General features: G+C 38.1%; 1 protein-coding gene across 3 annotated transcripts; it reads left to right on the top strand.

Annotated features, from left to right (window-relative positions):
* Positions 1-4,775: 4,775 nt before the first annotated feature.
* Positions 4,776-14,907, top strand: LOC144632831 (uncharacterized). 3 transcript variants are annotated; one of them, XM_078491572.1, is made up of 6 exons: positions 4,776-4,974; positions 5,067-5,284; positions 5,525-5,615; positions 12,998-13,066; positions 13,306-13,455; positions 14,016-14,907. In XM_078491572.1, the coding sequence occupies exons 1-6, from the start codon at positions 4,860-4,862 to the stop codon at positions 14,534-14,536; spliced, it is 1,164 nt and encodes a 387-aa protein (XP_078347698.1). In that variant the 5' UTR covers positions 4,776-4,859; the 3' UTR covers positions 14,537-14,907. The 3 variants fall into 3 exon arrangements, with proteins under 3 accessions (XP_078347698.1, XP_078347699.1, XP_078347697.1); XM_078491573.1 differs by lacking the exons at positions 4,776-4,974; positions 5,067-5,284; positions 5,525-5,615 and adding exons at positions 11,696-12,176; positions 12,261-12,478; positions 12,756-12,777; XM_078491571.1 differs by lacking the exons at positions 4,776-4,974; positions 5,067-5,284; positions 5,525-5,615 and adding exons at positions 11,697-12,176; positions 12,261-12,478; positions 12,756-12,849.
* The last annotated feature ends 1,707 nt before the right edge of the window (positions 14,908-16,614 follow it).

The raw sequence follows: 16,614 nt of genomic DNA on the forward strand, positions 1-16,614 counted from the left end.
AATAAAAAGAAAAGAGCAAGGAAATTTTTGTTAAATAGATTATCAGTTAAAATGCAGCTAAACAACATTAATAATTTATAACTACTTTTTTTTGGCAAACCATTAGAAACTTTTCCTATATCGGTTTACTTATACTCATTTTTCTGCATTAAAAAGGAATTTTAATTTTAATGCATCATCATTCGCACGGAAAGGCTTGGCTTCCTTGTCGTCACAGCACAGCACCGACCATTTTTGTAGTTTGATTAATTTAGGGATGGAACTTATAGATGCGATCGACTAATCCTCGATAATTCGAGGATTAAATCCCGGGGGGAGGGGGATTCGCATATGAAAGGGACGGGGAGCTCACCGCGCGATACATACAAATATCTGGCCCGACTATTTGCCTCTGCCAATACACGACCCTAAAAGGAACTTACGATCAAGTGATACACTACAGATAGCTATCCCTATAGAGAAGCACACCTTTCAGGTCTCAGCAGCAAAACTTTTTAACAGCCTGCCTGCAAACATAAGATCTTGTAATGACTTTCATCTTTTCATCAAAAAGGAAGTCAACTTCAAACCGCTCACAGGTCCATATGCCTTTAGGGACAGAAAATAATTAGCTCCGATTTGCATATTATAAGAACGTGCTTTTTACAAATTCCTTGTCACTTTCCCCTGATGAAGGCTGAAGTTTTAGCCGAAACGTTGGGACTTTTACGAAAAGTTTATGAACATTTCTTAACATTTTTATACCAAAGTAACGTTTTTATTTTTAATCATGAAATGAAACATGTGACCGCGGCACTCAGGGCGAATGGCTACCCGAAGCGCTTTGTGATTGATGCTAGTAAACCGAAACGACCTTCTCAACAAACGCCTGCAACTGCACCGGATGACAAAAAAGGTTTCTGCATTTTACCGTACGTCGGGCCCGTACGTCAAGGGTACTACGGAACCGATCAAGCGAATTTTAAGCAATTATAATATCAAAGTTGCTTCAAATCCACACCAAACCATCGGCAATTTGTTTCCCAAACCAAAAGATCCAGTTCCAAAAGATCAGACTCGTGGCGTAATTTATTCAATTCCCTGCCAAGTTTGTGCAAAAGCTACATCGGAGAAACGAAAGGAAAATTTCCCACCCTAGTCAAAGAGCATCAAAAAGCGGTTGAAAATAAACACTCACACAAGTCAGCTTTAGTGGAACATTGTTCACATTTTGGCCACACCATAGGAATCGTCAAAGATCCTACGTACAAGCACAAATTGGCACAAAAGACGTATTTTGGAGGCTTGGGAAATTAACACTTGCAGGAATTCACTAAACCGCGATGGTGGCATGCATCGATCGCACGAATTTCTAAATTTAGCCTTTAGGGACAGAACATAATTAGCTCCGATTTGCATATTATAAGAATGTGCTTTTTACAAATTCCTTGTCACTTTCCCCTGATGAAGGCTGAAGTTTTAGCCGAAACGTTGGGACTTTTACGAAATTTTTACGAACATTTCTTAACATTTTTATACAGAGTAACGTTTTTATTTTTAATCATGAAAGCTAGATTAAAAGCTCTTCAACATATCAAAATCCTAACTAGAAGACCTTGGTACGCTGAAGGACTTTTTTATCGTACTTTTCTAACCACCTTAAAACCTCGCATTTTTTTACTTGTTTTTTACTTGTCAAGTTACGTAACAGCTATTTTTTAGACTTAAAAATTTTATGTGATCGTTGCCCTTCGGGTGACAAATTAGGCAATATTTTTCTTCAGACCTTTGACTTGTTGTTTACAATGTCTTGTAATTTTAACCTTTGTTTATTCTTCGTAATTCTATTCATAGGTAAGGTAGGTAAAGTCTGTGTCCGAGCCATGAGGCTCATACAGCCGGAGCTTATCCCGGTTTCCGTAGCATTAAGCGACTAGGAGTATTGCTACTCCCCCCTGGATGGGATGCTAGTCCATCGCAGGGTTACCCCCCAGCAGTAAATTCGCCGATACCCATTTATACACCTGGGTGGAGAGAGGCACTGTGAGAGTAAAGTGTCCTGCCCAAGAACACAACGCAGCGCCCCGGCCAGGCCTCGAACCCGGGCCGTTCGACTCGGAGTCGAGCGCGCTAACCATTAGGCCACCGCGCCTCCCACAATTCTATTCATAACAGCTTGTCAAATCGTGTATCCTGAGAGTCATCTGTTCCTCCAGCAAAGGCCCCCGCAGGCAAAGACGGACAGGTGCCGGGACAGGTAGGTCTGGGAACGACGCATTCTCGTCCCCATAGCCCTTTCGTTTCTCTTAGCCGGCTTTGCACGAGAAAACGGAGGGCTCTGGGGACATAGGATTTTTGAATTATTTCGAATTTTTTCGATTGGCTGTTTGGAACAAAGAATTCCAAAACGGAAGTCGAAAACGTAACGACTCTCTCATACATTTTTTTGAAACGTCATGACTGCATACATGAAGACCGGAAGTCCTAGAATCTAGGACTGGAAATCCCGTATCCCCAGAGCCCTTCGTTTTCTCGTGCCAAGGCCCAGCCGGCTAAGGGGACGAGAATGGGAACGACGTTACGGGCGCAGCTCTCAGTCCCAGTTCCTCAGCGGTCAAACAGTTGCCCGGCTTTAAGAACATATATATATATATTTGTTTCGGGCGCTAATTTACACTGAACAGGTGTTAAATATATATGACTTATTAAGTCTTCCTTAGCAACAAATAAATAAACACAACCTACACTGTTAGCAACCAATCTTGTTTAACATTCACATTGACCGTTTTAGAGACTATAAATTTGCTACTTGGCTGCATTTGCTACAAGCATTGATGATTGAGGAATTGAACAAAAAAATGATGAAAAGGAAAAATATTAAGGCAAACCAAGAGAACACAACACACTCGTTAAACAGGAAGTTCTATAAAAAAGGAAAGCACCTGTCGCACTAAGGCGAGAGATAAAACGTAGAGATATTTATTTATACGTATGTTCGTTTTTTTTCCCTGGAGATGTGAATAATTCGATTTTACGGTATGTGAGTTAACAGATAAAGTAAGAGGCTAGGTCTCTCGTTTAAAACGTTTTGCAGACTAAAACTAGCCGGATAAATATAACGTGACTTTGTTTCGAGTTAACATGGTTTAAATTAAAAATTTGCCATTTTGGATATTGACAGTTCCGTGTTTAGCTCCAATGAGTGCAAATAAGAACAAAGAACTTATGAACGATGATAATTAACTTTAATTAACCGTAGCTCGGGTTTCCGTCCGCGAAAGCCACGCAACCATTTGTTTGTCAAAGGATGTTTGGTAGTGCAAGAAAAGCAATAGGGAGTGGATTTTAATGCAGTGTAGATGTGGTTTAGATAGTAATTTTAGAACTAATCTTGAATTTTTTTTCGCAAAGCGTTAAAATACCTCTTAATCCACATTAAAGAAGCTTTGCTCCCCTTATATTGCCATCATAGTGTGGCCGAAATTACAATTAAGTAGTATTGGGAATAAGTTTACGGTTTACTTTTTCTTTTTTGTGTGATGACGAATTTTCTTGTTGGTTAATATCTGTGTTCCTACGGAAGCCTAGAAGAATGGGAAGAAGTTGGAGGGATTCTAATTTATTTTGTCATGAAGTTCTAACAGATTTAAAGAAAAAAGAAAAAATATATGCGCACGTAAGTTAACGTTATCGCCATATAGTGAAAGCTTTGGAGCAAGAAATCGGTCAAGATAATAATGTTTGAGTTTGGTTGTTCTCGGCTTGACGTTCAACCGATAAACCATCTTGAATGAAGCTTGAGGGCCGTCTGTTTCCGTTCGGAGAAGATGGATAATATTCAGTCCAGGGACATATTAGACTGTAACCCACATTTCTGTTGAAAACACCTGCTTTGAGATGCGCAATTCTATTCATAACTATTTTTCAAGAGTGAATGAAGAATAGCTCCCATCAGATTTGATACGTCATACTATCTCGCGATGCGGAAATCGATTAGTAGTTGCTCGCTTCTATTCATTCTGTTTCCACAACTTTTAAATTAATCAACATACACAATACTTAGGTGTTCTGTTGTCTTTTTTTGTCTACAAGAAAGAACATATTAACGTATTAAAGAATAAAAATTCATTTCAAATGCAGTAAAATGACTATAAGTAAACCAATATGTGAAAATTGGGTAATGGATTTGCCAAAACGAATGTATAAATTATGAAAGTTGTTTACCTTAATTTGGATCAATTTGGAAAAAAGTCACCGTTTTTCCTTTCATTTCTTAGTAGTGTAAAACGCAAAAGGAGCGAACTCTTTCATCTCAATGGAAAATTCACGATTTTGTAGCAAAAATCATTTAAATACAAAACAAAAAAACAGAAATATATCAGTCTAATGCAATTAGCTAACGGATCGGCAAAACAAATATATAAACTATGAGTGACGTTTGTCTTTAAAGCTCTTTTTAATTAAAAATATTTGTTAAGCCATTCAGTCCGTTTGTGATAAAAAAAATCTCCTTATATATTTCCACACTTCTCTTTTAATATTTATTTTAGGAATTTATTGTACATCAAGAAGTATCCCTATGTGACAATTTCCCTTAATTTTCATTATCTGACAAGTTCACGATGCATCTAGTAAGGTTTTAGGGATCGATTGATAAACACTGAAGACCACTGAAGCAAACAAATGCCACACTTCGCAGAGTAAAAAATAAGGAATGAGTTGTTTATTAATAATAAATGAACACGACTTGACATAAATGTTTCTCCACTCTGGCTTAAACAGACAAAACCGGGGAATCGGGGGTGGATGCGTTCCACCTCGTTTCTAGGCAAAGTTTTTAACTGCCATATTCTGACGTTTTAACAACACACGCCCGCAAAATGGCTGGTTCGTGGCTGACTCAGTTGGCTATTGTGGGCCTCAACATTCTCCTGATATTCTTATTTGTGGTGGCAAACAAAGACTTTTGTGGAAGCGTTTTTGAAACTCAAGTTGGTAAGTAAACATAAAAACTATCATGTCCTCTTTTCTTTCGTTTTGACACTGTACACTGATCTACGAAACTTTTATTTTCTTTGTCCTTTTAGACCATGCCTTAGTTGGTCACGTCATGAACAAGGATGTTGTTGCTGACGAGTTTGAATGTCATCTAAAATGCCTCGCAAATAACAGTTGCAAGTCTTTCAACGTTCATCGTGATGGAAACAATGCAAAACGTGTTTGCGAGCTAAACAACAAAACCCGACAGATGAATCCAGGACATTTTAAACTGAAGATAGGATCTACATACTATGGCTCTGTTCAGGTTAGTTAAAAAGCGGACATTTCTCGAGGGTAGATACAAAAAACAAGAATGAAAGTGTTAACCTATTAGCCTGGTTATCAAGATTGATCGAAAAGCAAAACTCTCTACGGTATTGATAAATTGTGAAGTAAATAGGTTACGAGAAACAACAAATTAATCAATTATGAATATTGCCTTGATGTGACCACCAAATGTACCCGATAGTTTTCTTTCCTTAATATCTTACTATAACCCAACCAGGTCTCCTGCAACGAAGTTTCAAGTGAACAGGATGAACAAACAAAGAATGGGCAGTGTCATCCGGGATACAAGGGGAAACAATGTGAAAAACGTGAGTATTGAAAATTTTCCTTCCACCATCTTACTTAGTGTGATAACGCATGGCCCTCCTTTTCAAATACCATTTGTATTTGAATAAAGTATTATTGTTATTATTACTATTATTATTATTATTATTGTTATTATTATCATTATTTTTATCATTATTATTATTATTATTATTATTATTATTATTATTATTATTATTATTAATTTGAACTGACTGCCGCAAAAGGTGTCCGCCTGCTCTACAATGCTTAATCTACCTAAGCGCGTACTTTTAGAATGATCACCTCTTTTGTGGCGATTCGAGTTGGGCTGTAATTTTAAATTCATTTTTAAAACACGTTCTATTTTCTTTTGTAGCTACAGGAAGTTTGTATTCCCATCAGCCTGCCGATTCCTGTAAGGACATACGGGACTCTGGAGACTCCAAAGGAGACGGGGAGTACTGGATAGACCCTGAGAAAAGTGGAAACCCTATAAAAGTCTTCTGTGACATGACAACTGACGGAGGTAATTTAAGACTGTTATGGAGAAAACTTGTTTAACTTCGGCCTAAAAGGAATATACACAAAACTTCAAGGTATTTAAATATTAGCCTTCGCAGACATTAACTCCTTCATACAACTTTGTGGATTTTCAACGAGCATCCTTGACGTCCTTTGTCATAAAATGACACGTGAAACACTTTCAGCTTTATTTTGAATTTCTACCAACTATTCTTTCTTTTGTATTGATGTTCTTCGTTTCGTGACTATAGCGTTAATGTTACTTTCCTAGTTGCCTTTGTTTGATCACATGATCACTTTACTTTGCCTTATTTCAGGAGGCTGGCTTCTTGTCTCCAAGCTTGTGATTGACAACCCATCCTCCCCACAGTTGTCAATTGAGCCGTCGTATCGTGGAATCAGCAACTATCACAACAACAAGACGTTTCTGACGAAGAGTGCCATGAATGAGCTGAGGACACACTTAAATTTCACTCAACTGAGATTCCACTGCAGTAAACAACAGGGACGTACGTTCCACGTGACCACGGTCGCTAACAGCACTGGTGAAGCTGTAGTCCAGTACTTCAGCGGTCAGACGGATGCCCCACCCGCCTCCTGTGGCTCGTTTGTTCAAATGAAAAATGACAACTCGAGATTAACAGGAGTTTGCAGTCAGTGGTACACAAGCGGTGGTAGATGGGGTGCTGGCTATTCAGATGAGGGTAGATTATACAAGGTCGTTGCCTATGTCAATAGCTTATATCACTGGGTTTTGTTTCCTGGTAGCTCAAGATGGGAATGCGATGACTATCAAGTTGGAGTGTCTTCTGGTGATTTCTGGAAAGTCTTTGTTCGTTAAATTAAAAACTTCGCAAAGTAGGTCGTGGTTTATAAAAGCGACTGATTGCATCTAGCTGTGGGTGTTTGAGCAATCTGTACCTTTGACAGGTCCGGTTAAAAGTTGTATATTAGTCAATCTGTCAGTAGTACACGGTACATTCATTCAGTTGTTTATTTAGGTCCGTGATTTAGAGCATATTGATAATTGAAACCGTGCGTCAAGAAAAATAAAATAATATTAAACACCAGTAACTTCACTGTTTTATGTAGCATTTCTTCTGAAGCTCAGTTTTTATTAACTTTTGGATTTTCAATGTACAGAGAAATAGCTCAGGATTGTTTAGAAAAAGTTGTGCTTTATCTTCAAGGTGCAGACATATGTCATTTTCTAGAAATAAAGTCATTTTTTGCTGCAGTTAGCGTTGTGTTTACTTTCTTAGGGCCTCTTTACATGAGAGTCGAGATGAGTTTCATCCCGGGATGAATTTCGTCCCGGGATGAAAAAATTTCATTTTACATGAGCGTGTTCATCCCGGAATAAGTCGTCCCGCCCGAGTTGAATTCATCTCGCCCGTGCTTACATAACATTACATTTCATCCCGGGAAGGACTGTTTACATGGGGTTTTTCGTCACTTTTCATCCCGGGACGAAATCATATATCATCATGTAACATGTAACATGTAACAAGAAAATGACCAGACACCGAGATGAATACGAAAGTCATCCCGGGACGAAAACTCTCATGTAAAGCGGCCCTTACTGCTGTTAATAAAGCAGCAGTGTTAAAATAGCAAGAAGAGTGCCATGAATGAGCTGAGAACACACTTGCCTTTCACTAGCTCAACTGAGATCCCACTGCAGTAAACAACAGGGACGTACGTTCCACGTGACCACGGTCGCTAACAGTACTGGTGAAGCTGTAGTCCAGTACTTCAGCGGTCAGACGGACGTACAGCCCGACGCCTGTGGCTCGTTTGTCAGAATGAAGAATTACAACTCGCGATTAGCAGGAGTTTGCGATGAGTGGGGAAAAGAAAATGGTGTTCTTGGGGGTTGGAAAATGGGGAATTGGGGAAGATAATAAAAGGCAAATTATACATTTACCCTGCGTTTAAACTGATCCTGTATACCACTGTACAATTCACCACCCAAATGCCTCGAGATTTTTTTTGTGATGACGCAAGTAATGGTGCTTCAGTTTGGAATAACTGCAGGGGACGTTTGGAAGGTCTTTACTCGTTGACAAGTTGAGCTGCACAAAACTTACACAACGAAAAACGTACCGGTAAACCTTAAGCTAAGTCACTTAAGCTAAGACCAGCTAAGTGGTCGAAATAAAAAATATTTGTGATAGATGATTTTGCTTTTTACCCTTTTACTCCTCGATTTTTTTCCCAAAACGACAATTAAACGTAACGGATGTGCACTTCTGGCTGTTATCTGGAGATATTGCAAAATAACTCTCCAGACCCTCATTGGAAATTGAAAAATGAATCAATGGTAGGGAAGGACAAGCTTTTCTTTATTAAATTTTCAGGGGACAAATTTCGTAGTAGTGAAGGTGTCACGAGTGGTACAAAGACCACGGTCCCACATTGCGCCTGATGGCGCGTCTGGGAGTCAATGGGTTATTGATATGCGACAGTTTTTCTTTTCTGCAAAAGACGCAATGCTATAATGTTTGCTTTCAGTCCCAATTCCTCATCGGTCAGGCTGTTCTTCAGCCTCTAGAGCGTTAATAATTTGTTTAAGGCGTTTATTTATAGTGTACGCCCTTTAAATACGTTAACAATTTCTTCCTTAGCAACAAATGAATTAACCATTTAAGATAACAAACCTTTGCCTATCAAGCTAATTTGTTATTTATAAAAGAATTTCGCATACGAATTTGTGATAATATTTAAATTTCGCTGTTTTTCCTATAGTAATGCTACGCTGAAGGATAATTGTAAATAAAATTTATTAAGAGTTAGTGTCAAATGAAGTCAACGAAACAAAATCTTTAAACAGAAAGTTCATGTCTTTTAAAGCGGAACATGGAACCACCTGCCGCTCCATGACACGAAGATAAAACCTGAAAAATTTGCTTCGGCTAACGATATAAGGTGGCGAACTAAACATTTTTTAGTTGAACGAACTAAAGTGGCTAATTTCTGTATTTTATAGTAATTCTTCTTTAACTTGCAAAAGTAATTTGTTCATAGCTGATGCGGTTTCTGTGAGAGAATGGCAAATGCAAATGGAAAATACAAGGAAAGTGTAAATGTAGAGTTAAAATAAATTTAAAATTATCTGGCTTGGGTTTCTATCTAGTAACGGTAAAAAACCCAGTGTTGATGTTCGACAGTGCGAGAAATGCGAAGGCTGCGAGTTCAAGTTTTTAATACCGGCAGGATCTTATTTGGTGCGTGGCCCGAGTAGAACTGCGTCAGAACTTAGGGTTGGCACTACAAATTTCGCTCTGATTATTCAAACAAGTTTTTTTGCTATTCAGCAACTGTATATTTTCCAATGTTTTGGAATAAAATTTCCTAAAATTCACAATAACCCCAAACAGAAATTGTTGTCTCTTCTCAGCTTGCCACTTGGAGTAATGACAGAAATGACAACCGATGTTCCAAATGAATTTGTTTTATTTTACCTTTGTCTATTTGCGCGATGCCGATCTCAGTTTGGCATGGAAATCGAGGCTCTCCCTTCTGAAACTCTGTCGCATTGTTGTTAGTGAATTTATCAAACTTAACTACGAAAGTCTTGGTTGTTTCTTATCTTTTTTTTAGCACAGTCTTATATTTTTGAGGCTGGAAAGCGGCAGCTGGTCTATCATTGCTTAACAACTTAGTGCGTGCTCTCTATATTCTCTATTTTGACAGATTTCCATGGTGAAATTAAATTGTCTTGACGTTAGTCGAGGGAATTTGGGAATTACTAACAGAGTCCAGAAGGTGTGTATTGACTATGAAATGAAAAATGCACGAGAAACTCCTGCTCCGTTTACTAGTTAAGAGTCACATCGTTTTAAATTGGTCGAAAAATTTAAAACACCGTTTTGAAAGAAACTCCTGCTCGTTTTTAATTGGTCGAGACATTAAAAAATTAACAGCCTTTTTAAAATACCAGCGAAACTCCTGTTCTGTGTACCTAGGTTACTCACGTCTTTTTTAATTGGTTTAGAAATTAAAATATCTGAGAAACTTCTGCTCTGTTACTCGCGTCAGTCTTTAGACGAAATGTCGAAATTTCGACAGCGACATGCGGACCATTCTTAGTAGCGACATGACAAGCTTTGAAATTGAGACAGGAGACATGTATACCTACCCTGACAGGGCCTCACTATAATTTAAAGGACTTGAAGAACTATGTACAATAGATCTTGCTGATGACCTGTAAATTTGAACATTTTAAAGCTTTCTAAAGTTTTGAAGTTACCGAAAAGCTCCTAAGCTCAACAATGAAGTAAATATGGAAGATAAAGTGAAAATCTTAATTAAAACTAGTATACTCTCCCAATAAAGAGGTTTCCAAACGTTATGCTAATGAATGTTGACTTCCTCTCATTAATTTTTTTTCATACATCTTATCTTCCTTCATTAAAAACTATCTTACATGTTTTACGCTAAAAGGACAATTGTGTTTAAAGAAAAAACTACAGCAAAAAGCTGAATGATACACAAAGTTTTTAGTGGGAAACAAAGAGAAGACAAGAATACCCTTTGAAGAGGAAGTTTTTCGGCATGTTAGAAGGAAAGCATCAGACGAACAAAGACATGACTATTAAACGAGTAAATAATTGCCTCGTATTTCTGGCGCTGATTAACTCTTCTTATTAACTCTTCTGACAGTATCCGTCAGTACATCGATAATAACAGAGCAAAGGAAAGTATTAATTGTTAAATTTCTTTGATATAGCACGCGGCACCAAATTCTCAGAACTAACAATGAGAAAAATGTATACTAATCAGTAGTATCAGTTGGGAGAATTCCTATTTCAAGCTCAGCGTAAGAACTAAATGATGTGTCAGTATAGAGAGCAAAAGAATTATGTTCAATGCTGCAGTTTCCATGAACCAGTGAACACTGCTTTCTGAACTGTTCGTAACTTTCTTAGTCAAGCAGATGAAAATAAAGCCTCTTACTAAGAATATCAACAGAGTACTAATTAGAAACTAATTTCCGTAAACTTACACTTGTTAAATGCAAAATGTCATTCATGTTTTAAGTTATCATTGTCTAAATTAAAAAAAAAGGTAAAAAAAATTGTTGTCCGGTTAAATTTCTGAAGAATTAACGTGTTAATGTATCTATCGAAGAGAGAAGTTGAACGAACACGGTTGGCTTATTTCTGTAATTTGCATATGCCTGGGTGCATAACGCTGCAATTGTTTTGTCAATATAAACAGGATTTTTAGTGCATCGTCTTAGCAGGTCTTTGCAATGTTCGTTCACATTTTTCAAAGCGTATTTTTTATTCACCAGATATAAATATTCCTGTGTTTGGAATAAAATTTCCCATAGTTTCACAATGATACCAAACCGAAAATTCTGACCCTTCTTAGCTTGCCACGTGGAATAGTGACAGAAATGACAACTGATCTTTCAAATGAGTTTGTTTAATTTTACCTCCGTTGACTATTTGAACGATGCCGATCGGAAATTATTTGCTCGCGGCATGGAAATCGAGGAGGATTAGTATATACTGGCTCCTCCTTCTGGATTAGTATATACTGGCTCCTCCTTCTGAAAATTCTGTCCCGTTGTTTTATGTGAATTAATTAAACTAGACAAGACTTGGGTGTTTTCAGTCTTTTCTTAACACTGTCCTATATTTTTTGTTAAAGTTTTGTGCCTTTAAGGCGGCAGCTGGTTTATCGTTGCTTTATAACAGCGCGTGCTCTTTATATTCCGGCATTATATTTAGATTATATTTTGACAGATTTCCATGGTGAAATTAAATTGTTTTGACGTTAGTCTGGGGAATTTGAGAACAGTACTGACAGGGTCCAGAAGGTGTGTACTCGTATAAATTCAAAGGCTCCACAAAGTTCCGGGTGCTGGAAAACACTGAAGCAAAGAAGCACCACTCCTTTGAAGAAGAACGAAACAACGAAACAACAGATCTAATTGATGGCTGGTTTGTGGCTGACACAGTTGGCCATTGTGAGCCTCAACATTCTCCTGGTAATCTTATTTGTGGTGGCAAACACAGACTTTTGTGGAAGCGTTTTTGAAACCCAAGTCGGTAAGTAAATATTTTAAGCTTTCGCGTCCTTGTATTCAGACTGTTTGCACGAATAAAACTTTCATTTTCTTTGTCCTTTACAAGACCATGCCTTAGTTGGTCACGTCATGAACAAGGCTGTTGTTTTTGACGAGTTTGAATGTCATCTAAAATGCCTCGGAAATAACAGTTGCAAGTCTTATAACGTTCATCCCGATGGCAACAATGGGAAACGTATTTGCGAACTGAACAACAAAACCCGACAGATGAAGCCAGGACATTTTAAACTGAAGAAAGGATCTACATACTATGGCTCTGTTCAGGTTAGTTAAAAAGTACACATTTACATATCCCACTTTAGCTTACTTTTAGCCGCTATTCGCCAGGAAAAAGCTTTATTGAGCTAGGGTTGGTAAAAAAAAGTGTTTTTCTGTTTGCAATGCCAAATATCACTATGATATTGATTAATTTTGAACTAAATAGGATACGAGAATAAACAAAATAATCAACTATGAATGTTTCCCTAATTAATATCCACCAAATGTAAGTGAAAAGCAAATATTTTTTGCTATCCTCGATATTTCATTGTAACCCAACCAGGTCTCCTGCATCGATGTTTCACGTGAGCGGACTGAACTAACAAAAAGTGGACAGTGTCATCATCCGGGATACAAGGAAAAAAACTGTGAAGATCGTGAGTTGTGAAAACTTGTATTTAACTTAGAAAGAAAAGATCGCACAATCTTAGTTTCTGTTTACCAGACTAAGTCCGCTAAAGAGCGGGATTTGAGCTGGGTTGTTATTTTAATTTTTATTATTAAAACACGTTCTATTTCTTGCAGGTGGGCGAAATGAACAAACAACGAATAAGCAGTGTCACCCGGGATACAAGGGAAAAAACTGTGAAAAACGTGAGCAGTGAAAATTTGTCCTTCCACTATCTTACTTAGTGCGACAACGCAATTTGAATTGATTGGAAAAGGTGTCCTCCTACAGTACAATGTTTTATCTACCAAAGCGGGCTTTTAGAATGATTACCTCTTTTGTTTACTAGATTACTGTCCTCTAAGGGGGGTGAGGGAGGGAGGCGGGGGGGCTTCTTGTTGGGCTTAATAAATTTAAACTCAGTACGTTTTATTTCCTTTTGTAGCTATAAGAGGTTTGTATTCCCATCAGCCTGCTCATTCCTGCAAGGACATACGGGACTCTGGAGACTCCAAAGGAGATGGGGAGTACTGGATCGACGCTGAGAAAAGTGGAAACCCTTTAAAGGTCTTCTGTGACATGACAACTGACGGAGGTAACTTAAGGATTATGCAGTTTTGAAGGAAACTTGTTTAACTTCGGCCTTAAAGGAGTATACAAAAATCTCCCAGTTATCGAGCCATGAGCCTTCGCAGAAATAATTTTGTCGATTTTCTTCTGCATCTTCTTGATCTGTTTATATACATATTTTTATTATCATTATTTTTGTAGCAGCCTTTTATTTTACACGTTTCTTCTTTCAATATTTGTCAACCAATCATATTTCATTTTTTTAAATAGCATCGTTTCAAATATTGTAAATTTCCATTTTTACTTAGTTTTTTCAGTCCCTGAAGGAGATTAGTTTTGTCAAGCTGAAATATTGGGCAATAAAATTTATTTAGCCTTTTTAGCTGTCCTATTAGCCTTGCATTTTGCTTATCATCTTCTGCCATATAACGACACGTGAAATATTTTGCTTTGTTTTTCGTAGCTTCTACTGTATCTTCTTACTTTTACATATTGATAATCTTTCTTTTCGTGATAAAATGTAAATGTTACTTGGCTAGCTGGCTTTGCTTGATCACATGATCACTAAACCTTGTCTTATTTCAGGAGGCTGGCTTCTTGTCTCCGACCTTGTGATTGCCAGCTCATCCTCCCCACAGTTGTCAGAAGAGACGTCATACCGTGGAATCAGCATCTATCACAACAACAAGACGTTTCTGACAAAAAGTGCCATGAATAAGCTGAAAACACACTTGCCTTTCACTCAACTGAGATTCCACTGCAGTAAACAACAGGGACGTACGTTCCACGTGACCACGGTCGCTAACAGCACTGGTGAAGCTGTAGTCCAGTACTTCAGCGGTCAGACGGATGTGCAGCCCCACGCCTGTGGCTCGTTTGTTAGGATGGAGAATGACAACTCGTTGTTAGCTGGACAGTGCAACAAGTGGCATGGTAACAATGGCAAATGGGGTGGCGGGCATGATGAAGATAGGTTGTACAATCACGCTGCTTGGGTCAGAGGCTTATATCACTGGCTGCTAACTCCAGGCGGCTCAAGATGGGAATGCGATGACTTTTTCGTTGGAGTGTCTTCTGGTGATTTCTGGAAAGTCTTCGTTCGTTAAAAACGTGGCAAAGGAGATCATCCCTTGTAAAAGCAAAAATTTCCTCAAACTGTGGGATTTTTCTTTAACGGTAATTTGATTGTTCTTTGTAGAATGTTCAAACAAGGTCGGTTATATTTAACTTTGTTGTATTATCAATAAACAGAAAATAGCTGAAGATTGTATAGAAAAAGTCAAGGTGTAGGCATGTTATCGACACTTTGTAGTAATAAAGTCACTACAAAGTTATTAATATTGTTGTGCTTGCTTTCTTACTACTGATAAACAGTAGTGTAAAGCTATAAATATTTGTTGCCTCAAAATAGCGTAATATCCCGCGCTATGTAAGAGCAAGGGATTGTACTGTATGTGCGAGACATCAATTTCTGCTTGGATGGAGTAGGCGCAGGTGCGTTTTTAAAAATGTCTCGTCGGTGATGTTCTTACTAACTGAATATCGTATTGATGGGCGTCTATTCGATAAATTCTATCCACTAACATTAAAAGAAGTAATATTTCGATTTAAAGAGACCAATGTCGCCCAGTCTCCCACGACTAGAAACGAGTGGGGAGGAGTCATGTGGGAAGTGGGATCCGTTCTCCGAGCAAACAGCATACTCGCTAGGGCAGGGACGGGGTACATGTCTAAGGCCTACACTCGGTTCGTGTCGGGTCAAATATATTAGTGCATAATTATTTCGCTATACAAAATTTTAGTGGAGACATGTCGAATGCCATGAAAGAGCTGAGAACACACTTGCCTTTCACTCAACTGAGATTCCACTGCAGTAAACAACAGTCGTTACAAGTGCTCGTTCGGGTGAACCGAAAATCCTTAAAAACTCGAAAAAATTAATGATCCGGTCAAGTGAATTGTGTTTTTAGTATAAGTACATGAAAGTCTTGCAACACACTAGAAAAGAGCGAAATCTATTTAACAAGCCAGATCGGGCAGACACAGCCTCTCAATATCCTGTATACCACTGGACAATTCATTCAAATGCCTCGAGGTTTTCTGTGATGACCCAAGTAGTGGTGCTTGTGGAGTAACTGCTGGAGACTTTTGACTTAATCAGTTAAGAAATTAAATGGCGAGAAACGACAAGACTTTTATATTGAAATAGCGACAGCGAGGGAAAGAATTAAATAAGAGTACTACGGCAAATCTCTCAGTTTCTTAAATGTTCGACGGCAAACCTGATGTAGTCACAAATCCCCTGCGTCATCAGCATGCAGGGCTTAACAGGCAAAAAGCCATCGAAGACAAACAGTCAAAAATTACAAAAGCTTTCTTTGCTTGACCTACTCACTAGTATTTCGCTATAAAGGATACAAGGGGACAGATTCTTATTCGTTATGGCTGTGGCTGTTCAAGACGTTATAAATTCAATAAAAAATGTAAAAGAAACAAACTAAACTAATGAGGGTTTGCATTAGAGCGGGAGAGCGGGAATGTTGCTGGTATTAAGCTAGCAATCAACTGAAGTACTACATACTGACAAAGCATAGCAAAGTATAAGGAAATAAACAAATAAGCCTAGGTGTCATTTCAGCCGATCGAGAGAGATCAATCCACCTTTGAAAAATTGACAGTGAACGCTTGAAACAGCGGACAGCAGTCCAAAAATAATCGCCCGTCGAGGACGAGAAATTAGTGGAGAAATTTTTAGCGATCGAGAATTTTTGTTCAGTTGAGAACGCGTTTTTTGATTATTCTGTCAAAGAATTAAATTAGATTAATTTTAACGGCTCTTTTAAAATGCACGAAAAATCTTTGCTCTGTGTACTTAGTTCAGAGTCACGTCGTTTGTTATTTGGTCAAAAAATTTAAAACGTTTCTTACTGCGATATTAAAGTGCCCGAAAAACTTCTGCTCAGAGTTAAGCCGTTTTTATAATCGGTCGAAAAAGTAAAAACACTGTGTTTAATGGGAAATTAAAGTGCTCGAGAAATTCCTGCTCTGTGTTCTGAGTTCAGAGTCACGTCGTTTTTAATGGGTCGAAAAATTTAACACTGTTTTTGCTGTGAAATTTAAAGTGCCCGAGAAACTTCTGCTTTGTGTACTTAATTGTGTTAATTTAGTCACGTCGTTTTTAATT

Source organism: Oculina patagonica, chromosome 12 (assembly GCF_052425735.1).
Source record: "Oculina patagonica isolate OP01 chromosome 12, crgOcupat, whole genome shotgun sequence".
NCBI lineage: Eukaryota > Metazoa > Cnidaria > Anthozoa > Scleractinia > Oculinidae > Oculina > Oculina patagonica.